General features: G+C 53.2%; 1 protein-coding gene across 2 annotated transcripts in view; it reads right to left on the bottom strand.

Moving 5' to 3' along the window:
• The window catches only part of SH3PXD2A (SH3 and PX domains 2A), a 261353-nt gene that overhangs the window by 107871 nt on the left and 131089 nt on the right, over window positions 1-22393 (bottom strand). For both annotated transcript variants that reach the window (XM_033183812.1, XM_033183820.1), the window contains exon 5: window positions 20226-20317. In XM_033183812.1, coding sequence (XP_033039703.1) covers window positions 20226-20317 — 92 coding nt within the window. The remainder of the gene's footprint in view (window positions 1-20225; window positions 20318-22393) is intronic.

The raw sequence follows: 22393 nt of genomic DNA, 5'->3' as shown, positions 1-22393 counted from the left end.
AGAATCCCTTGCTGCTGCCAGGCTGATGGGTCTCCCCAGAGGTGACAGGAGTGACAGCCAAGCCTGGATCCCTCTGGCTGCTGGACCAAGAGGCTGACTTAATGAGGCTGTTCCACAGAGGGCAATGGCTGCATGCCCCTCACAGCAGGCACTCAAAATGCAGGACAAAGGGGCTCCTGGCCAAGGGCCTGTGTGCCCAGGGTCTGCCAGAGCATACATGTAAAGGACGGGGTGTAGGAAGGAGTCCTGCAAGATGCCAAACCCGGGCCAGCCCAGCCTGTGGGGCTCGAGCCATGGGTTCCAGGCCTGGCTGTCTGAGCAGGCTGCATGACCTGGGTATGGCAGCCCTCTCTGTGCCTTAGTTTCCCTACTTGGGCTTCTGCAAAGAGGCCTCCAGCTCCAGGCTCGGACAGGCCTGTGTCCTGCTTGCAGCAGGGGGGCCATCCAGGAACCCTAGGTAATACCTCCATGCTCCCAGCCTTCTCCAGCTGCCTTCCTGTCAACCCTGAATGCTCCTGGGCCAGCTCACTGCAACTACAGTAAAGGCCCTGCCTGCTGCCCACCAGCTTGCCCATTACAGGTCCCAGCAGGCCAGCCCTGGGCCGCCACCTCCATCCTCCACCAAGCAACCTCCCCTGAGCTTCTGCACCAAGAAGCCCCCCAAGGTCCCGGAGCAGGCTTATGCCCATGATCCCCAAAGTACAGTGGCAACCAGGGAGAGGGAAGGGGGGGCATGGGCCAGGCCTTGGTGGGAGTCACCACTGAGCACCTTTCCCCACTCTGAGTGGGCTCTTCTTTCCCAAAGGTGGGAGTGGGAGTGCTGCTATTATTATTAATACTATTATTGAGAAGACCACTACATTGGTCAAGCATTTACATTATGCCAGGTGCCAAACTAAACCCTTGACACACGTCAGCTCATTGTATCCTCACTACATGCCTATGTGGTAGAGTCCCTTATTATCCCCATTTTACAGACGAGAAATGGAGGATCAGAGACAGCATGTGACTTGCCCAAAGCAACACAGTTTGTGAGGGATAGAGATGGGATTGGAGGCCAACCTGGCTCAGTCTAGTGCTCAAATCCTAACCACCACACTGTTCATTTACCACCTTGTGGCCAAGAAGGACACATAAAATCCAGACAGAAAAGCTAAATGAGGAGTAGGTGGTGAAGAGAAAGGTAAAACAAAGGCAAAGACTCAGGGTCAGAAATACCCAAACGACCAGCCTGGCCAACATGGTGAAACCCTGTCTACTAAAAATACAAAAATTAGCTGGGTGTGGTGGTGTGCACCTGTAATCCCAGCTGCTCAGGAGGTTGAGGCAGGAAAATTGCTTGAATCTGGGAGTTGGAGGTTGCAGGGAGCCAAGATCGTGCCACTGCATTCCAGCCTGGGTGACAGAGCAAGACCGTCTCAGAAAAAAAAAAAAAGAAAGAAAGACCCAAATGACACCACTGAGTTCTAGACTACTCCTTAGGGAGGTCACAACTTCAGGTCTGGCATGATAATGTCCAACAGGAAGAAACCTGGCTAGTGACCCGCACAGTGGGTCACAGTGTCACAGTGTCCATGACCACATGCTCAAGAGATGCACCCTGGTTTCCGACGGTAATAGAGCATCCATTCCCTCTAAAGCACCTGCAGCTATCAAGCTTCCTGGGCTGCCTCCTAGTGGTTCTGCCGCTGGTATGGCTGCCCAGTGGGTCAGTGCCTGGACTGCAGCCTGAGGATGGCCTGGCTTCACCAGGGCCAGTTTTACAGCCTCCTCTCGGCAGAGATTTTTTAAGTTCTGGGGACAGTGATGCCGGACCAATGCTGTCCTGGGCCCCAGCTCCCAGCCTAAAGCACTTTCTGGCACCCCCCACAAACCTTGTTCTAGCACAGCACTCAGTTATTTCCTGTGTGGCTTCCATCATTCCCACTATGTCTTTGCCATCGCTTTGTCTGTCTATTTCTTCCCCTCAACAGTAGGCTCCCTGAAAGCATGAACTGTGTGTGTCTTGCCAGGCCCACCCAGCACAAGCCTGGTTATAATCTTGTTCCTTGAATGAATGCACAAATTCACTGACAACCAGCAACCAAGCTCAGGGCTGCCGGATGGTCTCGAGAAGCTGGTCAGACACTGCATCCTCCACCTGTTCTCAATCCCTCCCTGACAGGACAGGCAGACCCTGCATCTCTGCTCTCCCCTCCTTTCCCCCTGAGTAGAGCTCAGTGGAAGTGCCACTTCTTCCAGAAGGTCATCCCTGATTGTCACAGATGGGTCAGCAAGTGCAGACAGTAGGTTTCCTGCCTATTTATGAGGATGGACTTGGCAGCAGCCTGTGGCCTCGTGTACTCCGTCCTCTCTGACATCATCTCGGGTTGTCATGGAAACCACCCTGGCATCACAGTGGAGCCTGCATGCTCTTGCTAATGTCCTGCACTATTGCCTCATGTGTGTCTCTCCCCTTTGGCAGTTGGACTACACGGTCTATGGCCTCCTTCACCCCTCTCCCTGGCAGGGCTAAACTCTAAGAACAGAGTCTCATGCTTAGGAAGCGATATTCCCTGGATGCTTACTATGTGCTAGCCATGGCACTGTATATTTCTTTTTTTTTTTTTGAGATGGAGTCTAGCTCTGTCACCCAGGCTGGAGTGCAGTGGCGCGACCTTGGCTCACTGCAACCTCTGCCTCCCGGGTTCAAGTGATTCTCCTGCCTCAGCCTCCTGAGTAGCTGGGATTACGGACACCCACCACCACGCCCAGCTAATTTTTGTATTTTTAGTAGAGACAGGGGTTTCATTGTGTTGGGCAGGCTGGTCTCAAACTCCTGACCTCGTGATCTGCTTGCCTCAGACTCCCAAAGTGCTGGGACTACAGGTGTGAGCCACCGCATCAGGCGATATTTCAATTTTTTTAAGTTAAAAAACATTTTTTTAGAGACAGTGTCTTGCTATGTTGCCTAAGCTCATCTTGAACTCCTGGCCTCAAGCAATTCTCCTGCCTCAACCTCCCAAAGTGCTGGGATTACAGGCGTGAACCACTCGGCCCAGCTGCTCACTGAACTTCATGTACATTATTTCAGTTAATCCTCATAGCCACCCACCAAGAGGAAGATGCTGTCATTACTATTATGTCCCAGAAGGGGAAACTGAGGCATAGTCAGTTAAGTCACTAGCCCAGTGGCAGAGCTGAGATTTGACCCCAGTGCCAGCTGACTCCTAACCATCATGAGCTTTCGTCTCTCTCTCTACCTTCCCACCCTCCTGCCCTCCTCTGCTGGGAAATCTCCAAGCCTGCTCTCAAGGCCACCTGGCCCAGGTTCTCTCCCTTTCCTTTTGCCTCCAAACCCTCCCTCAGCACCCAAGCCCACTTGGAGGCCCACATCCACGGCAGCCTTCCCTGCACACCCACAGCCCCCACAGTCTCTCTCCCTCTCCAGTGTCCTCCTGTGCTCCTGCCTTGAGCACCTGCATGGGACCTGCCTGGCCTCCTCAAGCTCAATAACTGTCCCTGGTACCCTGGGTCAGTCTGGCTGTTCTGGGACAAGGGACACATGAACTGAACCTCCTCCATGCAGGCCTTCCTGATAACCTTTGCCGGCGCCGACCTCAGGCCTTGAGTGAATCATAGTCCTGTCTCCACACTCTTATTACAGAAACTCAGCTAGTGACAAAGAGCCTCAGCCAGAGCCCCCAGGCTGGGGTGTGGGGTGGTGGGGACTTCCTGAGCTTCCCTGTGGCTGCCAGGCTCTTTCCTCTGGTTCCTGCAGCACCAACCAGTGGCTCCCTCAGTGGCTCCCTCAGTGGGAGGTTGGAGCCCAGGCCTCCCCAGGCAAAGGGCACCAGGAAGCCCTGGGCAGTCATCCTAAGCACAGTGGGAAGCACAGGCTTTTTGGAAAGCTCCCTCCGGCTATTGTCTGGGGATGGCCTGGAGGGAGGGGAAAGGGGTGCATGAATGTCCCAGCACCCCTGTCCCTGGGGAACAGCCTGCAGCCAGGTGCCGGTCCCTGCGAGATGAAGCTTGATGACACCGCACTTGGCAACCTTGTCTTCCCTGCCCTGTGTCACCTTACTGATGCCTTCTGGTGTCACCTCCAAACTGCTTGAGCGGCAATCCTCAGCCTCAGATCTGCTTCTGGGGAATTCCAAACCAAGATGCCTGCCTTTCCTTGAATTATTTCCTGTCTCGGGCAGCACAAATTGTCCCCTGCTCCTGCCTATTAAGATCCTTGTGGCTGCCAGGACCTAGCCCAGTGCCCAGCACATGAGGGGGCCAGCATGGGGATAAAGCATGTCCCCCATCCTCTGGCTCCTGAGGCAGCACTGCAATTCTCCAGGTGTCTCAGACCAGGTGACAGGCTCATGGGTGCCCTCTCCTGCTTGGGGTGGGAGCCAGGAAGAGGTGCCCCCGGTAATTAACCTTGAATTCCCTGGCTTGCAGGCATAGCCTGGTCTAATCTGCAGCCTGCCTCTGCCAAATTAAATCAGACCTGGCCACAGTCAAGCTCCTGCTTCTGAGCCATTCAGAGGAGCCAGCCCCTTCTCCCTGTCCATCAGCCAGACTCCTACTGGAATCTGTTCAAGGGCTCAACTCAGGCCTCCAGGCACCCTCCCATGCCCCGCACCAGGGATGCTCCGAATGCACCAAGCCTGGGGTTGCCCTTGAAATCAGATGGGAAAGTTCTGAGAACCAGAAAGAGCACTGGACTTGGAGCCAAAAAACCTGGTGCTAATCCATTTTCTCTGACCTCAGGCAAACCATTTCCCTTCTCTGGACTGCACAACCTGCAAAGGCTGAGCTGGATGATGTCTGGGGAACTGAGGTCCAGAGGCTGGGACTAGGGGCAAACCCTCCCACCTTGCCTCTCACTGGGACACAGCAAGGATGGAAGGAGAGGCTGCTCCGATGACTCCAGAAACTGCAAATCCATGTAGCTGCAAGCTGAGTGATGTTTTGCGGGCACTGATGAACCAGCCTCTGGCACAGCTGCTTCGACAACAACGATAGTAACAACTGGTACATTCATGAAGACTGCGTGCTGGGCAGCATGCTAAGCCCTTGCCAAGCTTCACTGAGGGCTAGGATAGGTAAGAGGTTCTAGCCCATATTTGCCAGTTATTGGCATTGCAAGTCACATGACCTCCCTGTGCTTCAGTGACTTAACCTGCAAACTGGAAAGAAATAACTGTACCCACTTCATAGGATGGATGAAAAAACCAGAGAATTAAAACATGTAGGTTGGCCGGGCTTGGTGGCTCATGCCTATAATCCCAGCACTTTGGGAAGCCGAGGTGGGCAGATCATGGAGTCAGGAGTTCAAGACCAGTGTGGCCAACATGGCGAAACCTTGTCTCTACTAAAAATACGGGCATGGGGGTGGGCACCTGTAATCCCAGCCTCTTGGGAGGCTGAGGCAGGAGAGTCACTTGAACCCGGGAGGCGGAGGTTGCAGTGAGCTGAGATCACGCCACTGCACTCCAGCCTGGGTGACAGAGTAAGACCTGTCTCAAAAAAAAAAAAAAAAAAAAAAAAGGTAGTCTGGGCACAGTAGCTCACACCTGTAATCCCAGCACTTTGGGAGGAGGCCGAGGTGGGTGGATCACCCAAGCTCAGGAGTTTGAGACCAGCCTGGGCAACATAGCAAAACCCTGCCTTTGCCAAAAATACAAAAAATTAGCTGGGCATGGTGGTATACACCTGTAGTCGGGAGGCTGAGGCAGGAGAATCGCTTGAGCCTGGGAGGTGAAGGTTGCAGTGAGCCGAGATCGCACCACTGCACTCCAACCTGGGTGACAGAGTGAGACCCCCATCTCAAAAAAATAAAAATAACTAAAAAAAGTAGTCACTTAGAAGAATGTCATCACATGGTGAGATACAGTAATTGATTACTCTTATTAGCTTTCCAGACCTCACAGTAACCCTATGCTGCCACTTCTATGGTCCCTATTTTACTCCTGGGGGGAATATAAGGCCCAGAGTCATCCTCTCCATTTATTGCATTTACTGTGTCCAGCCTTCAGCTACCATAAGGGATATAGTAGATGCCTGGCGGTAATGTCTCGGCCCTCAAGGTGTGTGCAGCCTCTCAGGGAAGCCAGATGCTAAGGGTTTAATTACCTCTGTGGTATATGCCACAAGTGAGACATCCCAGTACTGGGGTGAGAGGTGGGGATGGCAGGCCCAGGTGTGGTGAGTAAGTGATAAGTTTAGGTGGGGTTAAAAGATTGTCTGGGAGGCCGTGACAGGAGGATGGCTTGAGCCTAGGAGTTTAAGACCAACCTCAACAACATAGCAAGACTCTACATCTACAAAAAATTTAAAAAATAGTGGGGTTGGCCGGGCGCGGTGGCTCAAGCCTGTAATCCCAGCACTTTGGGAGGCCGAGACGGGCGGATCACAAGGTCAGAGATCGAGACCACCCTGGCTAACACGGTGAAACCCCGTCTCTACTAAAGAATACAAAAAAAAAAAAACTAGCCGGCGATGAGGCGGGCGCCTGTAGTCCCAGCTACTTGGGAGGCGGAGGCAGGAGAATGGCGTAAACCCGGGAGGCGGAGCTTGCAGTGAGCTGAGATCCGCCACGCACTCCAGCCTGGCAACAGAGCCAGACTCCGTCTCAAAAAAAAAAAAAAAAAAAAAAAATAGTGGGGATGGTGGCATGTGCCAGTAGTCCTAGCTACTCGGTAGGCTGAGCAGGAGGATAGCAGTTTGAAGCCACAGGGAGCTGTAATGGTGGCCACTGCACTCCAGGACTGGGAGACAGAGAGAGACCTTATCTCTAAAGATAGTAATAAAAAAAGGTTGTCCCAGGCCGGGCGCCGTGGCTCAAGCCTGTAATCCCAGCACTTTGGGAGGCCGAGACGGGCGGATCACGAGATCAGGAGATCGAGACCATCCTGGCTAACACGGTGAAACCCCGTCTCTACTAAAAAATACAAAAAACTAGCCGGGCGAGGTGGCGGGTGCCTGTAGTCCCAGCTACTTGGGAAGCTGAGGCAGGAGAATGGCGTAAACCCGGGAGGCGGAGCTTGCAGTGAGCTGAGATCGGCCACTGCACTCCAGCCTGGGCGACAGAGCGAGACTCCGTCTCAAAAAAAAAAAAAAGGTTGTCCCCCCTGGCACATAGCTGGTGAGGGGCAGAGCCAGGATCTGAAGTTACACCTGTGAGTCCAAGGCCACCTCCCTTAACAGCTCTGCCACCTTCCTTCCCAGGAGCATCCCAAGAGGGAAAAATGATTATAAAAAGCCAAGCTGACAATCAGCAATTCATGCACTTTCTGCTAAACAGCTGAGCTACCAGAATACCTGGCATTTCCCTGGGTAGAAAGCTGGGCATCATTGTAGTGCAGCCTCTTGGCCTGTTGCCTGCACCTACTGGCCTTCTAAGAAGTTTGGGGGGAAGTAAGCATTGCATTTGAGGTGGGCTTCCCATTGACCTGGGGCACCTAACTATCTGGGGCTGGGGATGAAGTTCAACGTGAACACCCAGCTGGGCCACTGGAATCAATAGGCAGAACGTGCCCACCGAGATGAACACCCTCCCTTTTCACCCTGGGTGCCAACTCAGTGGTTAGTCCACCTCAGAGCTGCACCGGAAAGGCCAGGCGGGCCTCGTCCCTGGGCTACTGAGCAATCTGTGCAAGGGCAGCACAGCAGCTGGAACTACCAGAGGGCCCAGAAATCACAGCAGCAGCAAGTGGGGCAGAGACTCAGTCCCTGGGAACATGCATTTCCTCCTCTCACACAGAAGCAGAAGGAAGGGATACCAACAGGTCTCCAAAACCTGGAGTTTGGCAAGAATATAAAATGTCCCTCTGGTGGCCGGGCATGGTGGCTCGCACTTCTAATCCTGGCATGTTGGGAGGCTGAGGCAGGAGGATGGCTTGAAGCCAAGAATTTGCGACTAGCAGGGGCAACAGAGCCAGACCCCGTATCTACAAAAAATTAAAATAAAAAAATTATCCTGCCATGGCGGTATGTGCCTGCAGTCCTAGCTACTTGGGGGCTGAGGTGGCCTGGGACGTCAAGGCTGCAGTGAACCGCGATTGTGCCACTGCACTCCAGCCTGGGCGATGGAGAGAAACCCTGTCTCAAAATTAAAAAAAAAAAAAGGAAAGAAAATAACCCCAAAACCTCCCTCTGGGATCTTTTAAGGGAGATGGAAATGTTCTAAAATTGGATTGTGGTGATGGTTGCACAACTGTAAAAGTATTACTAATCAATGAATTAATTGTACACTTAAAACAAGTACATATTATAACACGTAAATTATACCTCAGTAAAGCTGTCTGGGGGAAACTCTCCCCCTGGCTCTGACCACTGAGCCAGGCTCCGGGCCGCGTGTCCTGGGTGGGGTTTTGCACGTAGCCATCTGCGTGCCCTCTGGACTCATGACTCCCCATGTGCCAAATGGGCCATTCATGATAGAGGGTGTGGGGGGCTAAGGGCTTAGTCTGTGGTTTGGGAGTGGGAAGCCTGTTTTTCTGAGTGCTTCTAGAACCAGCTTCCCTGTGTCTGTTCCATCAAAGGAGCCTGTACCAGCCAGGCAGCACCCCTCCTCAGAGGCCTGAATCCTCCTGGGGCAGGAAGCCCCTCCTTGGAGCTCCTAAGGCTGGGGAAGGGTCTCGACAGGCTGCCCTGGGAGGCCTGGACCTGACTTGGCAGTCTCAGCACACCTGGTACCTTTTCAGGGATGTGGCCCAGCAGGAAACCTGGGTTCCCCTTAAAAGATCCCAAATATGGCACATGCCCTCAACTCTACCTTCAGCCCCCGTGGTGACCATGGCAACCACAGCGTCCTGATGCAGTTATTCTGCCCTTCTGTCTGATGAAGGCTCCCATCCTGAAGTTTGGAGCTAGTTGCCCCAGCCAAGGCTCAGGTGCTTCTCACTTCATCCTCAGCTCACCCACGTTTGGGGTGTGGACTTGGAGCTGAAGGGCAAGGGCATGAATCCAGCCTCTGACACTTCCTAGCTGAGGGGCAAGTCAACCAGTCTCAGCCTAAGGTCCCTCATCTGCAGAAAGGAGCGTGGGCCTCCCAGGATTGTAAGGATGCTCAAACAAGATAAACCATGGTCAAGGGTCCAGCACGGCTTTAGTGCAGCATCTGCCAGAGGCAGGGAGCTGTAGTATCCGATATGGCCATGGGGTGGAGCCAGATACACATGTAGCTCATGAACTGAGGGATTCAAAGTGACCCAAAGTTACAGGCGTGCCCGAACTCTAATCACCCTCAAGATCCAACTTATAGAGCCTGTGAAGGGGAAGGAGTCACAAGGTCTCTGGATGCTTGTCCCTTTCATCTCAAACTATGTCTATGAATATCTCCCATTCCCACAGACATCCAGCCCCACTCTAGATCCTGACTGTTGCATGCTTGGACTATTGCGATAGCCAACAGGTTCTGCTAGGACCTCAGAATATCAGAGCCAGGAGAAAGCCCAGAGACCCCTAGGTTCTGCCCATTTACCTGGTGCTGAAGTGTAGCAATTGTTAATGACCACCTCAGGCCTATCTCTTCTTGGCCTAGCCCTAGCCAAAAATCCCTTATTGTCACGGAAAATGAAATTTCTTTCAATCCCTGAGACACAATCTCAGGGACTCCCTTTGGCCTGGATGCCCTCCTCTGCCACTCTCCTTGAGTAGTGAGCTCTTGCTTTAGTCTCAGCCTGAATGCTACCTCCTCAGGGAGCCTTTCTGACCACCTGAGCAGGCTGGCTTGTTGCTGTGCAAGGCCCTGCACCTATTACAATCAGTTGTCCTTTTTCTGCCTTCCCATTATCAGCAGCTGTTATAAGCCCTGTTTTACGGGCAAGGACATTGAGGTTTTGGGAGTTTAAATAATTCCCAAGCCACACGGCAGGTCGGGGAGGAGCCAGGGCTTGCTAGAGCCTATAATGATCTGCTGCCTTCTATGGAAGCAAGCCAGGCCCATGCCGTGCTATCCTCCGCCTTAGACCACCAGGGCCCCGAGAGCGGGGACTGAGCTACTCCTGCAGTCCCGGGCCTCACATCGAGATGATCTAGAAACGCTTGCATGAACACACGCCTCCCACGAAGATGCAACAGAGGAAGCCTGGTCTCAGTGGCTGAAGACCCAGGTTCTAAATTCAGCTCTGCCTTAAGCTCCCCATGGAGGGGTAACTACCCAGGGACTAGGAACATGGAGGGTAGTGATAACCACACAGGGGAACCAAGACCCACCTCGGACACAACATAACAGCAAAGCAGGCCTCGGCGCCGAGGCTCCAAAGGGCTCTGTAGGCCTTCCTCGGGGGTGAGACAGTGGGCACGTGGGGGCCTTGAGGTTTCAGAGAACATAGAAAGCACAAGCCCAAGAAATTAATGGGGGACCCAGTCTACCCCCACACACTCCTGCACCAGGATACCCTTCCCTGCCACCTTCCTCCCCACCCTGCAGAAAATACTGTGCCAGGCCTGAAAACAGAGTCATCCTCTCTCCCTGGACACGGGCCTCCCAGGCGTGTGCTCTGTGAGCTGGGCCGGACTGGGGCTGTTTGAATCTGCTTCCCTCCAGCTCGCCGATCCAGCAGGACAGCCGAGCCTGCAGAAGTCCTTGTTCCCCACAGCCAATGCCCCTTTCAAGTGGGTTGGACACAGCTTCCTGTGGGCACTTTCCTGCCACCTGCCCACCCAGGTTGAAGGGGGCATAGCAGGGGATGGACAGGGTTTATTTATCTAACATTCTGTTCCCTCCCTCAGCCTTCCAAAGCTCCTAGGTCCAGCTGGCCCTCCTGCCCATCAACATAAAGAGGCTATTTGTGCAATAGCCAGTGGCAGGGGGCTGCAAGGACAGTATGGCCCATGTCCCTGGCCAGATGGGAGGTGGCAGGGCTTTACAGGGTACACAGAGCCATCTTGATGATGGGTGTCTGACCAGAATGCAGCCAGGCAGGTATACGTGGGCTTTCTACCCCCATCCCCCAGGAGAGACAGGGACATGGGATGCCCTGGAGTTTCCAACAGCCTGCAGGGTGGTGGGGGCAGCCTCACTCCACAGGCAGCACCAGCCCTGGCCAGGACTCCCAGAGCGGAGAGGGACTCAGTGAGACGCTCCTCTCCCAGCTCTCACCTTCAGCTCAGCCAACCCCATTCCATTCCCCCAGCCTTTTCAGGGTGGCTACTCTGTACCCAGGCCTGGGCTAATGGAGGAAACGGGAAGAAAAACAGAAAATCCCGTTTCCTGAGCTTCTGTGATGGGCCAAGTACACTAGGGGCATTTTCTACGCATTTGCTCCTTGAACCTCACAACCATTTTGCCACGTGTACCAAGGGGGCCTTGCACAGATGGGGAAACAGACCAGAAGAGGAGAAGTGAGCCATTCAAGCTCACAAGCAGAGCTGGGTGTTCCCACGGCTGCCGCTGCAGTTAATTTAACTCAATTCACAATTTCAGCTTTAACTCTTGAGGTGATTAGCCTATGCGGTCCCTGGCATACAGCTGGCACTCAATAACTACCTGCAGAGTGAAGGAAGGCTGCTGTGGAGACGCTCCAGTGCTCTGTCCACAACCTTCCATTTGCCTCCCAGGAAAGGGAGGGGAGTAGGAGGGTGTATGACTCAGTGCCCAGTTTGTGATCCACACACATCATCCCAATTCATTCTCCCCAGTGCAGGAGCAGTAACTCCGTGTGACTTACAGAGAATGGAAGGCCACACCGTCAACCCACAGCAATGCTGCTGGTGAGCTGGAAAGCCTGGACTCTAACTCAAGAGGCTGGCAGCCAGACACAAGCCGAGCAGTCGCCCTGCCTTCCCGAACAGGCCAGACCTGGCATTCAACTGGGGACGTGGGGCTCCCGGAGGAGACGCCCCACATTCTCAGTGCTATTCCGGCTGCACTGCCACACACACCACCTTGGCCCTCGTCTTCCTACTGGGACCCCGAGGCAGGGCTGGCAGAGTCCGTCTGTCCTCCTGGGCTCTGCTTCTCCCAGGTGAATGGCAGCAACAACCTCTGTCCCCTCACTGGACTCCCCACCATGTTACCATGCAGTCCGAGATGAAACAACCATCCCCAAAATACAAATGGGAGGACAGGGTGAGAAAGCCATGCAGAGGAGAGCGTTTTCTCCAGTCTGACCTCCTCCCACCCCAGGCCCCAAGCAGCACCTGCTTCTGCCCTGGCCCTCCTTCCCTGGCAGCCTCCCTCAGCATCCTAAGCCAGCCCCTCTGCCACCTGAACCAGCCCGGCCCAGTTCCCAAACCTGTGCTCTGGCTGGAGCAGCCCTCCCACAGGATGGCCTCCCCTTTGGCCTGCCCTGGGGTTCCCTGCAGGAGGCAGGGATACTGGGGGTGGACTCTGCCCCCTGGGGAGTGTTGCGGGCCCCTGACGGGCAGGCTGAGGCAGGGATGGTTCTGGCCTGGCCTTGGCCCATCCGCCTCTCACCCCAGGTCCCTTGGAACATTGGGGCATTGTTCTACTGTACAACAGAGGGTGACTCTGTGGCCCTGGGCTGAAGAACAGAAACCAGTTTAGCAGGGCTCTCTGCTCCTCCCATGCAATGTCAAGAATTTAACCAGGATTCTGGCTGGCTTCAGCAGGAAGAAACAAGCCCAGGCCGAGAGCAGGAAGTGGGAGGTGACCGTCTACCCACTGTGTGGGCCCACTATGTGTCCCATAGTGGGTAAGAGGTGGTACCCAGGCCAGTGGGCTGGTAAGAGGCCTGAGAAGAAGGATACTAAGTAAGTGACAAGAGCAGGGCAGATCAGCTCAGCCCTGGCCTGTTTCCCCCTCTGTGATACGGGTGCACCAAAGGCATGTGTGCCCACCCTGCCCACAAGCTTGGACCACCAGCAGTGGTCAAGGAGGCTGCAACCTCAGCCCTGAGTTTGCAAAGGCAGCCTTGCATCTCCAGAAGTGGAGAACTTGTGTGTGTATATGGGGGGAAGTGATGTGGGGCCTGCTGCTGCTGTGCCCTCCCACCTGGGGCCACCATGATGGGGACAGCAAACACTGGCCTTGGCAGTGCTGACACCATGCCAGGTTTGTTCGGCACTTTATGTGTGCTAAAGCATCATCCTAACATCTACCTTCGGAGGCAGCGACGATTCCCACTCTACAGGTAAAGGAAACTGAGGCACACACAGGCCTTGCAACTTGCCTGAGGCAAGTGGCAGAGCTGGTCTCTGACCCCTGGCCCCCTGACTCTGGAGAGGCTGAGAATCCTCCTGGCTCTGCTCCCCTGAGGTGGGCAGTTCAATGTACAACTCTCTTAAATGGCCTGGCTTTATTTTGGCACAGTTGGGCAATCACCCAACAATTACTAGGTGCCAGGTCCTGGGGGTCCAGAGATTCGTGGGTTCCTTGGTGGGGAAAGATTCACAAGCAGATCCCAAGGCTGCCAGGCTGCCAGCTCTAGGGAGGGCTTTCTGGAAGAGAAGCTCAAGCTGAGTCTGAAGACAGAGTAGGATGCAGTCCCAGAGCAAGTGGGGAGGAGGGGAGGGTGCTCCTGGTAGAGGGAACCATGGGGCAGGGCATGGAGGCTGGAGACAAGCTAAGAAAAGAATGAGGGCATGACCACTGGGCCAGGAGGCTGCAGAGACGCAAAGGTGGGTCCCAGGGCCCTATAGTCAGATATTTCTCCCACCAGAACTGCATCCTCCTGGGGATCTGCAGACAGAGTTCCTAGTGTTCGTTTTAAAGACTTTTAGATTCCTTATTTCCATTGGATGAGAATTTAAAATGGAACACAAAGAGGCATTTCTGGGTCACGCAGTTGACCACGTGGTGAGTCCTGCCGGGCCAGCTTGGGCCTGCCTTTAGCTCCTGTTTGCCCTTGTTGACACCATATGGGAGGACTGCATCTGGAGGTGAGAGGCCTTGCCTGTGGAAGCAAGGGATTCTCAGGAGATCAGGCAGAGCAAAGCAAGGGGGAGCTGAGTCAGTAAAGTGGCCGCAGGACACTGTGCCAGGAGGCAGGTCATGCTCACAGCCGGGTTATCTCAGCTACTACGGAGGGTGTCTCTTGGTGTGGCTTCCATGTGTGTGATTTTTTTTTTTTTTTTAAGATACAGGGTCTGTCTCTGTTGCCCAGGCCGGAGTGCAGTGGCGCAATCATAGATCACTGTAACCTCAAACTCCTGGGCTTAAGCAATCCTCCTGCCTCAGCCTCCTGAGTAGCGGGGACCACAGGTGTGTGCCACCCATGCCTGGCTCATTTTTTTTCTTTCTTTCTTTTTTTTTGTAGAGATGGGGGTCTCACTATGTTGCTCAGGCTGGTCTCAAACTCCTGATCTCAAGCAATCCTCCCGCCTTGACCTCCTGAAGTGCTGGGAATACAGGTGTAAGCCACTGCACAGGGCCAAGAGCATGTCTTTATCTGCTTTCTTTAGGATTTGGTGACCAAGGGTCTCCTCATCCCAAGCTGTCACATGGCTCCCCAGAAATTCACACAGGAAAGACCAAGAAACTACATCAAGCTTCTCTTGCCCACCCCTGCCCATTGACCCCTCATGACTGCTGGGCAAAGGGCTGGGGGCTGGGGGAGCTGGAGGGGCCTAACAGAACTGCACTCAGGCTCCAAGGCCTGCCTCCCCACTTGGCTGCATGGCCTGGGGAAGCCAGGTAACTGCCAGCAACTTCACTTCCCCATCTGCTAAATGGGGATAATAACACCACCTTTGCGGGCAGCCTAATATTTAAATGAGTATTTAAATAAGCATTATGTAGAGTACAGAGGAGGGGACCAATACAATAAGGCAAACACTCTTCCTTTCTCTTCCTTTGCCTTTGTGCTCCCCTCCCTCCCTCCAGTCAGGACACACACACACACACACACACACACACACCCCTATTCAACTGCTGGCTTTCCAAGAACACACTGCTAGAGACCAAATGTTTGTGTCTCACCTAAACTCATATGTTAAATCCTAATGCCCAAGGTGATGGAGTAGGAGCCGATTAGGCCATGGTGACCGGCCCTCATGAATGAGATCAGTGCCTTATAAAAGAGAACCCAGAGAGCTTGTTTCCCTGTCCACCAGGGTAAAGACAACTATCTCTGAACCAGGAAGCAGGCCCTCACCAGACACTGCATCTGCTGGTGCCTTGGTTTAGCGCTTGCCAGCCTCTTTCATAAGAACTGTGGGAAATTTATTTCTGTTATTTATAAGCCACCCAGGCTGTGGTATTCTGTTCCAGCAGCCTGAACAGACTAAGACACACACCATCCTCAAAGGATAACATCGAATGGGCTGAGGTTGGCACCCACCTGCTCTGGCTGGGGTGGGGGTGGGGAGGGGTGCTGCTGAGGAGGTTGGGAAGGCATAGTGGGTGTGAGCCGAGTGATGGGTTGGGTCAGGGCTGTGGTTAGAACCGTAGGTCCGGGGCCAGCCTGCCTGGCTTGGATCTTGGCCCTGCATCTGCCAGTTGGGTGAACTGCTTCACGTCCCTGAGCCTTCAGCTCCTTGGTAAAATCATGTCACAGTCACACTTACCATGTAAGACCATAGTGAGGACTGAATGACAACAATTATTCACTCAACAGAGACCCTCTGAGACCCTGCTCTGGGACAGGCACTGTTCTGGGTGCTGGGGATACAGCTTTGTTCTGTGAACAGAACAAAGACAAGTTCACGCTCTCCTGGAGCCTGTGTTTCAGTGGCAGGGACCAACAGTAAAAACAGCAAGTGTCTTAGTCCATTCAGGCTGTTATAGCAAAGTACCTTACACTAGGTCATTTCATTTGCTTTTTTTTTTTTTGAGATGGAGTCTTGCTCTGTCACCCAGCTGGACTGCAGTGGCGCGATCTCAGCTCACTGCAACCTCTGCCTTCTGGGTTCAAGCTATTCTCCTGTCTCAGCCTCACGAGTAGCTGGGATTACGGGCACGTGCCACCATGCCTGGCTAATTTTTATATTTTTATCAGAAATGGGGTTTTGCCATGTTGGCCAGGCTGATCTCAAAGTCCTGACCTCAGGTGATCCACCCGCCTTGGCCTTCCAAAGTGCTGGGATTACAGGTCTGAGCCACCACACCCGGTCACACTAGGTAATTTCTTAACAACAGAAATTTATTGCTCACAGTTCTGGAGGCTGGAAAGTCCAAGATCAAGGCGTCAGCAGATTTGGTGTCCAGTGAAGCCTGGTTCCCCACAGATGGTGCACTCCAGCTGTGTCCTCCCATGGCAGAAGGGGCAAATGCTGTGTCCTCACATAATGGAAGGGGCAAGGGCCTTGCTGGAGCCTCTTTCATAAGGGCACAAATCCCATTAACCTTCCTGCGGATGCCGCATGAGGAGGCAAAACCACCATGGCTGCTCTGTGCCAAGCTCATCAAAGGTGTCCATGAAGAACATCCTTTCTGTGCAGGGCCAGTGGTCTGGAAGAGCAACGGCTAGCCGACTGGAGATGGGCCTGGCTTTCCGCCTGCAGAAGCCAGCGAGTGGCCTGGGATCAAAGCCGAGGTGCTTAGGCCTGTTGCCCACCTCCCACACTGAATCTGGGCTATGACAGACCTTGTCTTCTCTGGAAGATGGAAAGGGAAGACGGTCCCCCGCCCCAGCCCCTGTGAATTCTCAATGGACCCTGCAGCAGCACACTTGAAAGAAGCCAGGGGTTATCTGCAAAATTCCAATTAAATCCACCGGCTTTGATAATTTGATAAGCCACTCCACAGTCGCCCCAGAGTCAAAATATGCTGTTACTCGATCCTGTGTTTATGTTCTAGGCTGGAGGGAAGGGAGGCGCACAGTGGCCTGGGAAGGTCCAAGCAGCCGGAGTGGGAGGAGTTGCAGGCTCACACATTGGCAGCCTGTCAGCCGAGGGTCACGGGCAAAGTCTGGCTCTTTTGTGACAGGCACACTCTGCAGTGGAACACAGGTCTCTCTTGGTGGGTCCTGGAGGCGGAGCAGAGATGGGCCGGGCCAGGGGAGGGGAAGCCGCTCAGAACTGCCTGGCCACAGCTGAGCTCACTTCCTGAGCCTCAGACCTGTCCTGGGGCTGGAGGCATTCCTGTTCCCAGGCCCATAACTTGCCAGACCAGTGGTGAACTGGCCCACGTAGCCAATACCACCTCAAGAAAGAGGCAGATAACCCCTGCTGGCCTGGTGGCAGAGCGGCCAAATGCTTCACAGCCCCTCCCTGCAAAAGTCAGGCAGGGGCGGAGCGTGCACACATTTCATTCTGTTCCCCAGCCTTCTGTGAACACAGGTGTGGAGCACTTCCTGTGCACCAGTAGCACCTGGCCAGGTTATTTGAGTAAACCCTCTTGACCAACTCATGAGTTCTGCATTATCTCGTTTCAGGGAAACAGAAATGCAGAGACGTTGAGCAAATGGCCAAAGATCACCGAGCCTTAAGTGGCAGGGCCTGACCCCAGAGCCTGACCCCACAAAGCCATGGCCTGCTGCCTCACCAATAGCCAAGACTCTCACTGAGCCTGGTTTCCACTGTTCCTCAAGGGCCTCCTAGAGGTGGGTAAAAGGCTAACTTAATGCCATGAATGAAGTGAGGCCGATGGATTCAGCTGACCAGCAAAGAGCAGGTTTGGAGGCATGGATCACAGGCGGGGTCAGCTGCTTTTGTGGCGATACACTTGCTGCCTCCACCGTCAATGATCCTGATCCTTTTCCCCCATGGCAGGGCACACGATCACGGGGGATTCCAACAGCCACCCACCTAGGGAGGAGCATCTCCTCTCTCCCCATGCAAGGACAGAGAATGAGAGGCTTGGAGAGAACATCACAGCTGGGCACGGGCAGGGTCAGGTGAGGACCCAGGGATACTGCTGCCAGGCTCAGAGCCTTCTCTTGCCCTGAGGCAAGGCAAGGATAAAGAAGGAAGGGGCAGGAGCGCAGAGAGGCGGGGACAGAAAGGAGAAACTGAGGAGCTTCAGGACCACACAGCGAAGCAGGCAGGAGAAACAGAAGAGTGTGGGCCTCTGCCTGCAACCTGGAAGTTCTCGGTTAAATTCCCGCTCTAGCTGTGAGCTCCTGTTTTCTAATCTGTAAAGTGGGGATAAGAATATACAAGCCCTGGCCGGGCGCGGTTGCTTATGCCTGTAATCCCAGCACTTTAGGAGGCTGAGGCAGGCAGATCACTTGAACTTAGGAGTTCAAGACCAACCTGGCCAACATGGTGAAACCCCGTCTCTACTAAAAATACAAAAATTAGTTGGGTGTGGTGGCATATGCCTGTAATCCCAGCTAGTAGGGAGGCTGAAGTAAGGGAATTGCTTGAACCTGGGGAGGTGAAGGTTGCAGTGAACCGAGATCACTCCAGCCTGGGCGACAGAGCGAGACTCTGTCTCAAAAAAAAAAAAAAAAAAAAAAAAAGAATATACAAGCCCTGGTGCAAACCTCTCCTACCTCTCATCATCTGAGTTTCATGAATAACCCTTGGAGGTAGCAAGAACAGGGTTTCATCACTATTCCCTTTTTACAGATGGTTCCCTATTTCTCACTATTCTTTCTTTCTTTTTAAATTTTAAATTTTTATTTTTTGTAGAGACAAGGTCTCGCTATGTTGCCAGGGCTGCTCTTGAACTCTTGGGCTCAAGAAATCCACCTGCCTTGGCCTCCCAAAGTGCTAGGATTACAGGTGTGAGCCACTATGCCTAGCATCTTTTTTTTTTTTTCAGCTGAATTTAAGATTCATCCCCGTTCCTCTCTAAATGTAGAAACTTCGGCCAGCACTGAGCCACTAGGGACCACAGAGAAGCTTGGGGAAATTATGAGGGATCTGCCTGGACATCACACAGCTAGTAGCAGCAGAACTGGGATGTGAACTCAAGACCTTGCATCCTATACCTTGTGGCTTTCCACTGCTTCACACTGTGAATCAAGTTACTGATAAGCTCCTGATGGTTCACAGTGCTTGCTTCTTGCCTGAGGCAGCCATCAATGAAGATGGCCTTTGCTAGGCCAGGTGGGCCTTGGAGCTGCATTTTCCTCCCTCAACATGCCCATGCCATTTCAGGCTATTAGTCTTTTAGCAAGCATGAAGAGAGAAGGGTCCCTTTAGGCAGGACTGCCATGTGTGGGTGTGCAGGCCACACACTCTACAACCTCATGGGCACAGTCACAGAAAGTGCAGTGTGGATGGCACCTCCAGAGCCATGCAATGCCCACCCTCATCTTCAGGCTTTCTCCTCCCCATCACCAGTTTCCACCTGCCTCTCCCCACCTGGCCCAGAGAGTTTCTGTGTCCTACTCTCTCCTTTCCCTCTGTCATAGCCACCCCATCTGCCTCTCTCTCACCCATCTGGTACTTGAAGCTTCCAGGGGATAGCCATGGAGTGAGGTGATTCATCATCATCCCCTTAAATCCTCTCCCCAACCCTCTCTCTTACCCAACACCCCTCCTTGCCTTCTGCCCACCAGCTCCTAGGTGGGAACTGGATTTTTCTCTCCAATGAGAACCTATGCTGGGGACTGTAGGTGAGCAGAACGCTCTGAGCAAGAGAGCATGGCCATCTGGATGGAGTTGGATCCTGTGTGTGAGAAACCAGCATGGTTGGGTGGGCCATCTTGACCACCAGCCCAGAGCATCTCAGTTTCAGAGAGAAAAAAGACCTGCATGGTTCCCCGCTTCTCTCCAAACATGGAAACATTAGCCAGCACTGGGCCACGAGGAACTACAGACTTAGGTTCAGGTCTTGGCCTGTCTCCTGTCAAACCATCTGCATGACTTTGGGGGAGAAGCACCTGACCTCACCAAGCCATGGTTTCCTCCTCTGTAAATAGGACTACTGAATATGATAATGCCTATCATAAAAGACACTGGGTAAATTCATTATGATTTTTTATGATGATTATAAAATCTGTTGGAGCAGCCCAGGACTGCTGTTATTCGGCAGGTGAGTTTTCAGCCTGGGCAGTGCGCGCTGGGAGCTCTGCAGCCGTAACAGCAAAGAGCAAGGACTGTGCTAGCCCTGAGCAGTCTCAATGGCATGTCCATTATATTTTCTGTTATCTCATCTGCTCCTTGTAATAACCCTGTGAATCAGAAAGAGTTTGTAGGAAAATCTGCTCCACAAATGCAGAGACACTCTCACTTTGCAGCCCTGGGGTAAAGGAAAATGAAGAGTGGGCTCTGACACTAGGAACCTGGGGAATAATGCCCCCCATTCCTTTGGACCACTGTTCTTTAGCTCGGCTGGCCCTGCTAGCTCTCCTTCTGCTTGTGTTCCCACAGCCTCAGCCTCCCTGGGCTGACCACCGCTTTAGCCCATGCCTCCCTAGCACACGGGAGAGGCCTGAGCTATTACTTACTCTTTTGGAGGGTTGACATCCTCAGGTCGAGCCTCAAAGAACCGGAAGACTTCGTCACACTGTGAAATGTGTGGGGGCAGCCGGACAAGTGCCTGTGGAAAGACAGGAAGAAAGGGCATTAGGTGTGATGAACTTGGGAACAGGGAAACCAAGACAGTGTCACCTTGCACCAACAGTGACAGAGAGGATCAAGAACTGTGCCATGGAAGACATGGTCGACCAGCCACCCACATGTCCACCCAGAAAACTAATCAACAAATCAACCAATCAAATAACGAATGAAACAACTAAACTTCCTTCCTTCCTTCCTTCCTTCCTCCCTCCTTCCCTCCCTCCCTCCCTCCCTTCCTTCCTTCTATCCATTTCTCTCAACTAACTAGCCAGCCAACTAACTGACCAACTAACCAACCAGCCAATTAATCAACAAACCAACAAGACAACAACAAAAAAACTCTAACCAGTTATCCAATCAACCTACCCATCAACCATCCAGTCAACCAACCAACCAACCAACCATCCAACCAGCCAGTCAGCCAGCTTAAAAAAAAAAAAAAAAAATGGCCGGGCGCGGTGACTCAAGCCTGTAATCCCAGCACTTTGGGAGGCCGAGACGGGCGGATCATGAGGTCAGGAGATCGAGACCATCCTGGCTAACACGGTGAAACCCCGTCTCTACTAAAAAAAAAAAATACAAAAAACTAGCCGGGCGAGGTGGCGGGCGCCTGTGGTCCCAGCTACTCGGGAGGCTGAGGCAGGAGAATGGCATAAACCCGGGAGGCGGAGCTTGCAGTGAGCTGAGATCCGGCCACTACATTCCAGCCTGGGCGAAAGAGTGAGACTCCGTATCAAAAAAAAAAAAAGACCACTGAACCCTAGAACCCTGGGTCTTAGGGTCCTCAGGAGCTAGTCATTCTGCTGGAACCCTGAGGGAATTCCCTTCTGCACACAGAGTAAGTCCAAGATCCCTAACCCAACAGTCTAAGGTCATGTCCTCCCAGCCTTGTCTCCCACTAGCCAAGCTCCAGCTGCACCAGGCATTCACACTCCCTAAACACTGACCACAAAATTAATTATTTCATGACAAGTTGATAACTGCTGCCAAGGACAACACAGCACTATGATGGAGTTTGATAGAACCCAAGAAGATGTGGAAGATGGGGAGCCAGTGTTTCAGGAAGGACTCTTTAAAGCTAAGTCCTGAAGGATGGGTAAGAATTAACTGGTCAAGGTGGAGGTAGAGTGATCAAGCATGTTGGTTCCAGGAGATGAATGAAGGCCAGTGTGGCCTGAGGGCCCAGAGCAAGGGAGAAGGGCCATAGGAGGTGGGCTGGGGCATGACTAGCAGGGCCTTGTTTCAGGCCAAGCTGAGGATGCCTGGAGAAACAACGTAAACTGAAGAGTGTGGAAAGGTTTCTTAGAAGAGTGGGCATGAGCATGGCTAGTGGAGTTTGCAGGGTTTGGATAAGCAGAGAGGAGCAGTGGGCATTCTATGGGAAATGGTAGTCATGGCAAGTGTGTGGGCCAGCTGTGCGCTTGTCATCCAGGCATGAGGAGAGTCTGCAGCTGGAAAGTGATGTACTAGGTCAGGAGGTAGTCAGAGTTAGGCCAGGCATGGTGGCTCACGCCAGTAATCCCAGCACTTTGGGACACCGAGGTGGGCAGATCACTTGAGGTCAGGAGTTGGAGACCAGCCTGTCCAACATGGAGAAACCCTGTCTCTACTAAAAATACAAAAATTAGCCGGGTGTGGTGGAGGGTGCCTGTAATGCCGGCTACTCGGGAGGCTGAGGCAGGGTAATTGCTTGAACCCAGGAGGCGGAGGTTGCAGTGAGCGGAGATCGCGCCACTGCACCCCAGCCTGCGCGACAGAGAAAGGCTCTGTCTCAAAAAAATAAATAAATACAATACAATCAAATAAAAAGAAGGTAGTCAGAGTTCATGCTGCACACCAGCATGCAGGACCCTGACCTGGCCAGGTCTGACATGGAGGGGTTGGGGGTGTAGGGTGAGGCCAGTTATAGCCCCGCTTTCTGGGCCCCTCAATTTAGTATGGGGAGAAATGCTGGGGCAAGGAAGGATCCCTTGGTCCAAACAGACAGGAGAGAACACTGCCAAAGCAGGGCTGAGGGACGGGGGACAGGGAGACAAGGGCTAGAGCCAGGAGAAGA

The sequence above is a fragment of the Trachypithecus francoisi genome, unplaced genomic scaffold, assembly GCF_009764315.1.
Source record: "Trachypithecus francoisi isolate TF-2019V2 unplaced genomic scaffold, Tfra_2.0 Contig01579, whole genome shotgun sequence".
Classification (NCBI taxonomy): Eukaryota; Metazoa; Chordata; class Mammalia; order Primates; family Cercopithecidae; genus Trachypithecus; species Trachypithecus francoisi.
This window is presented reverse-complemented; position numbering and strand designations above follow the sequence as displayed.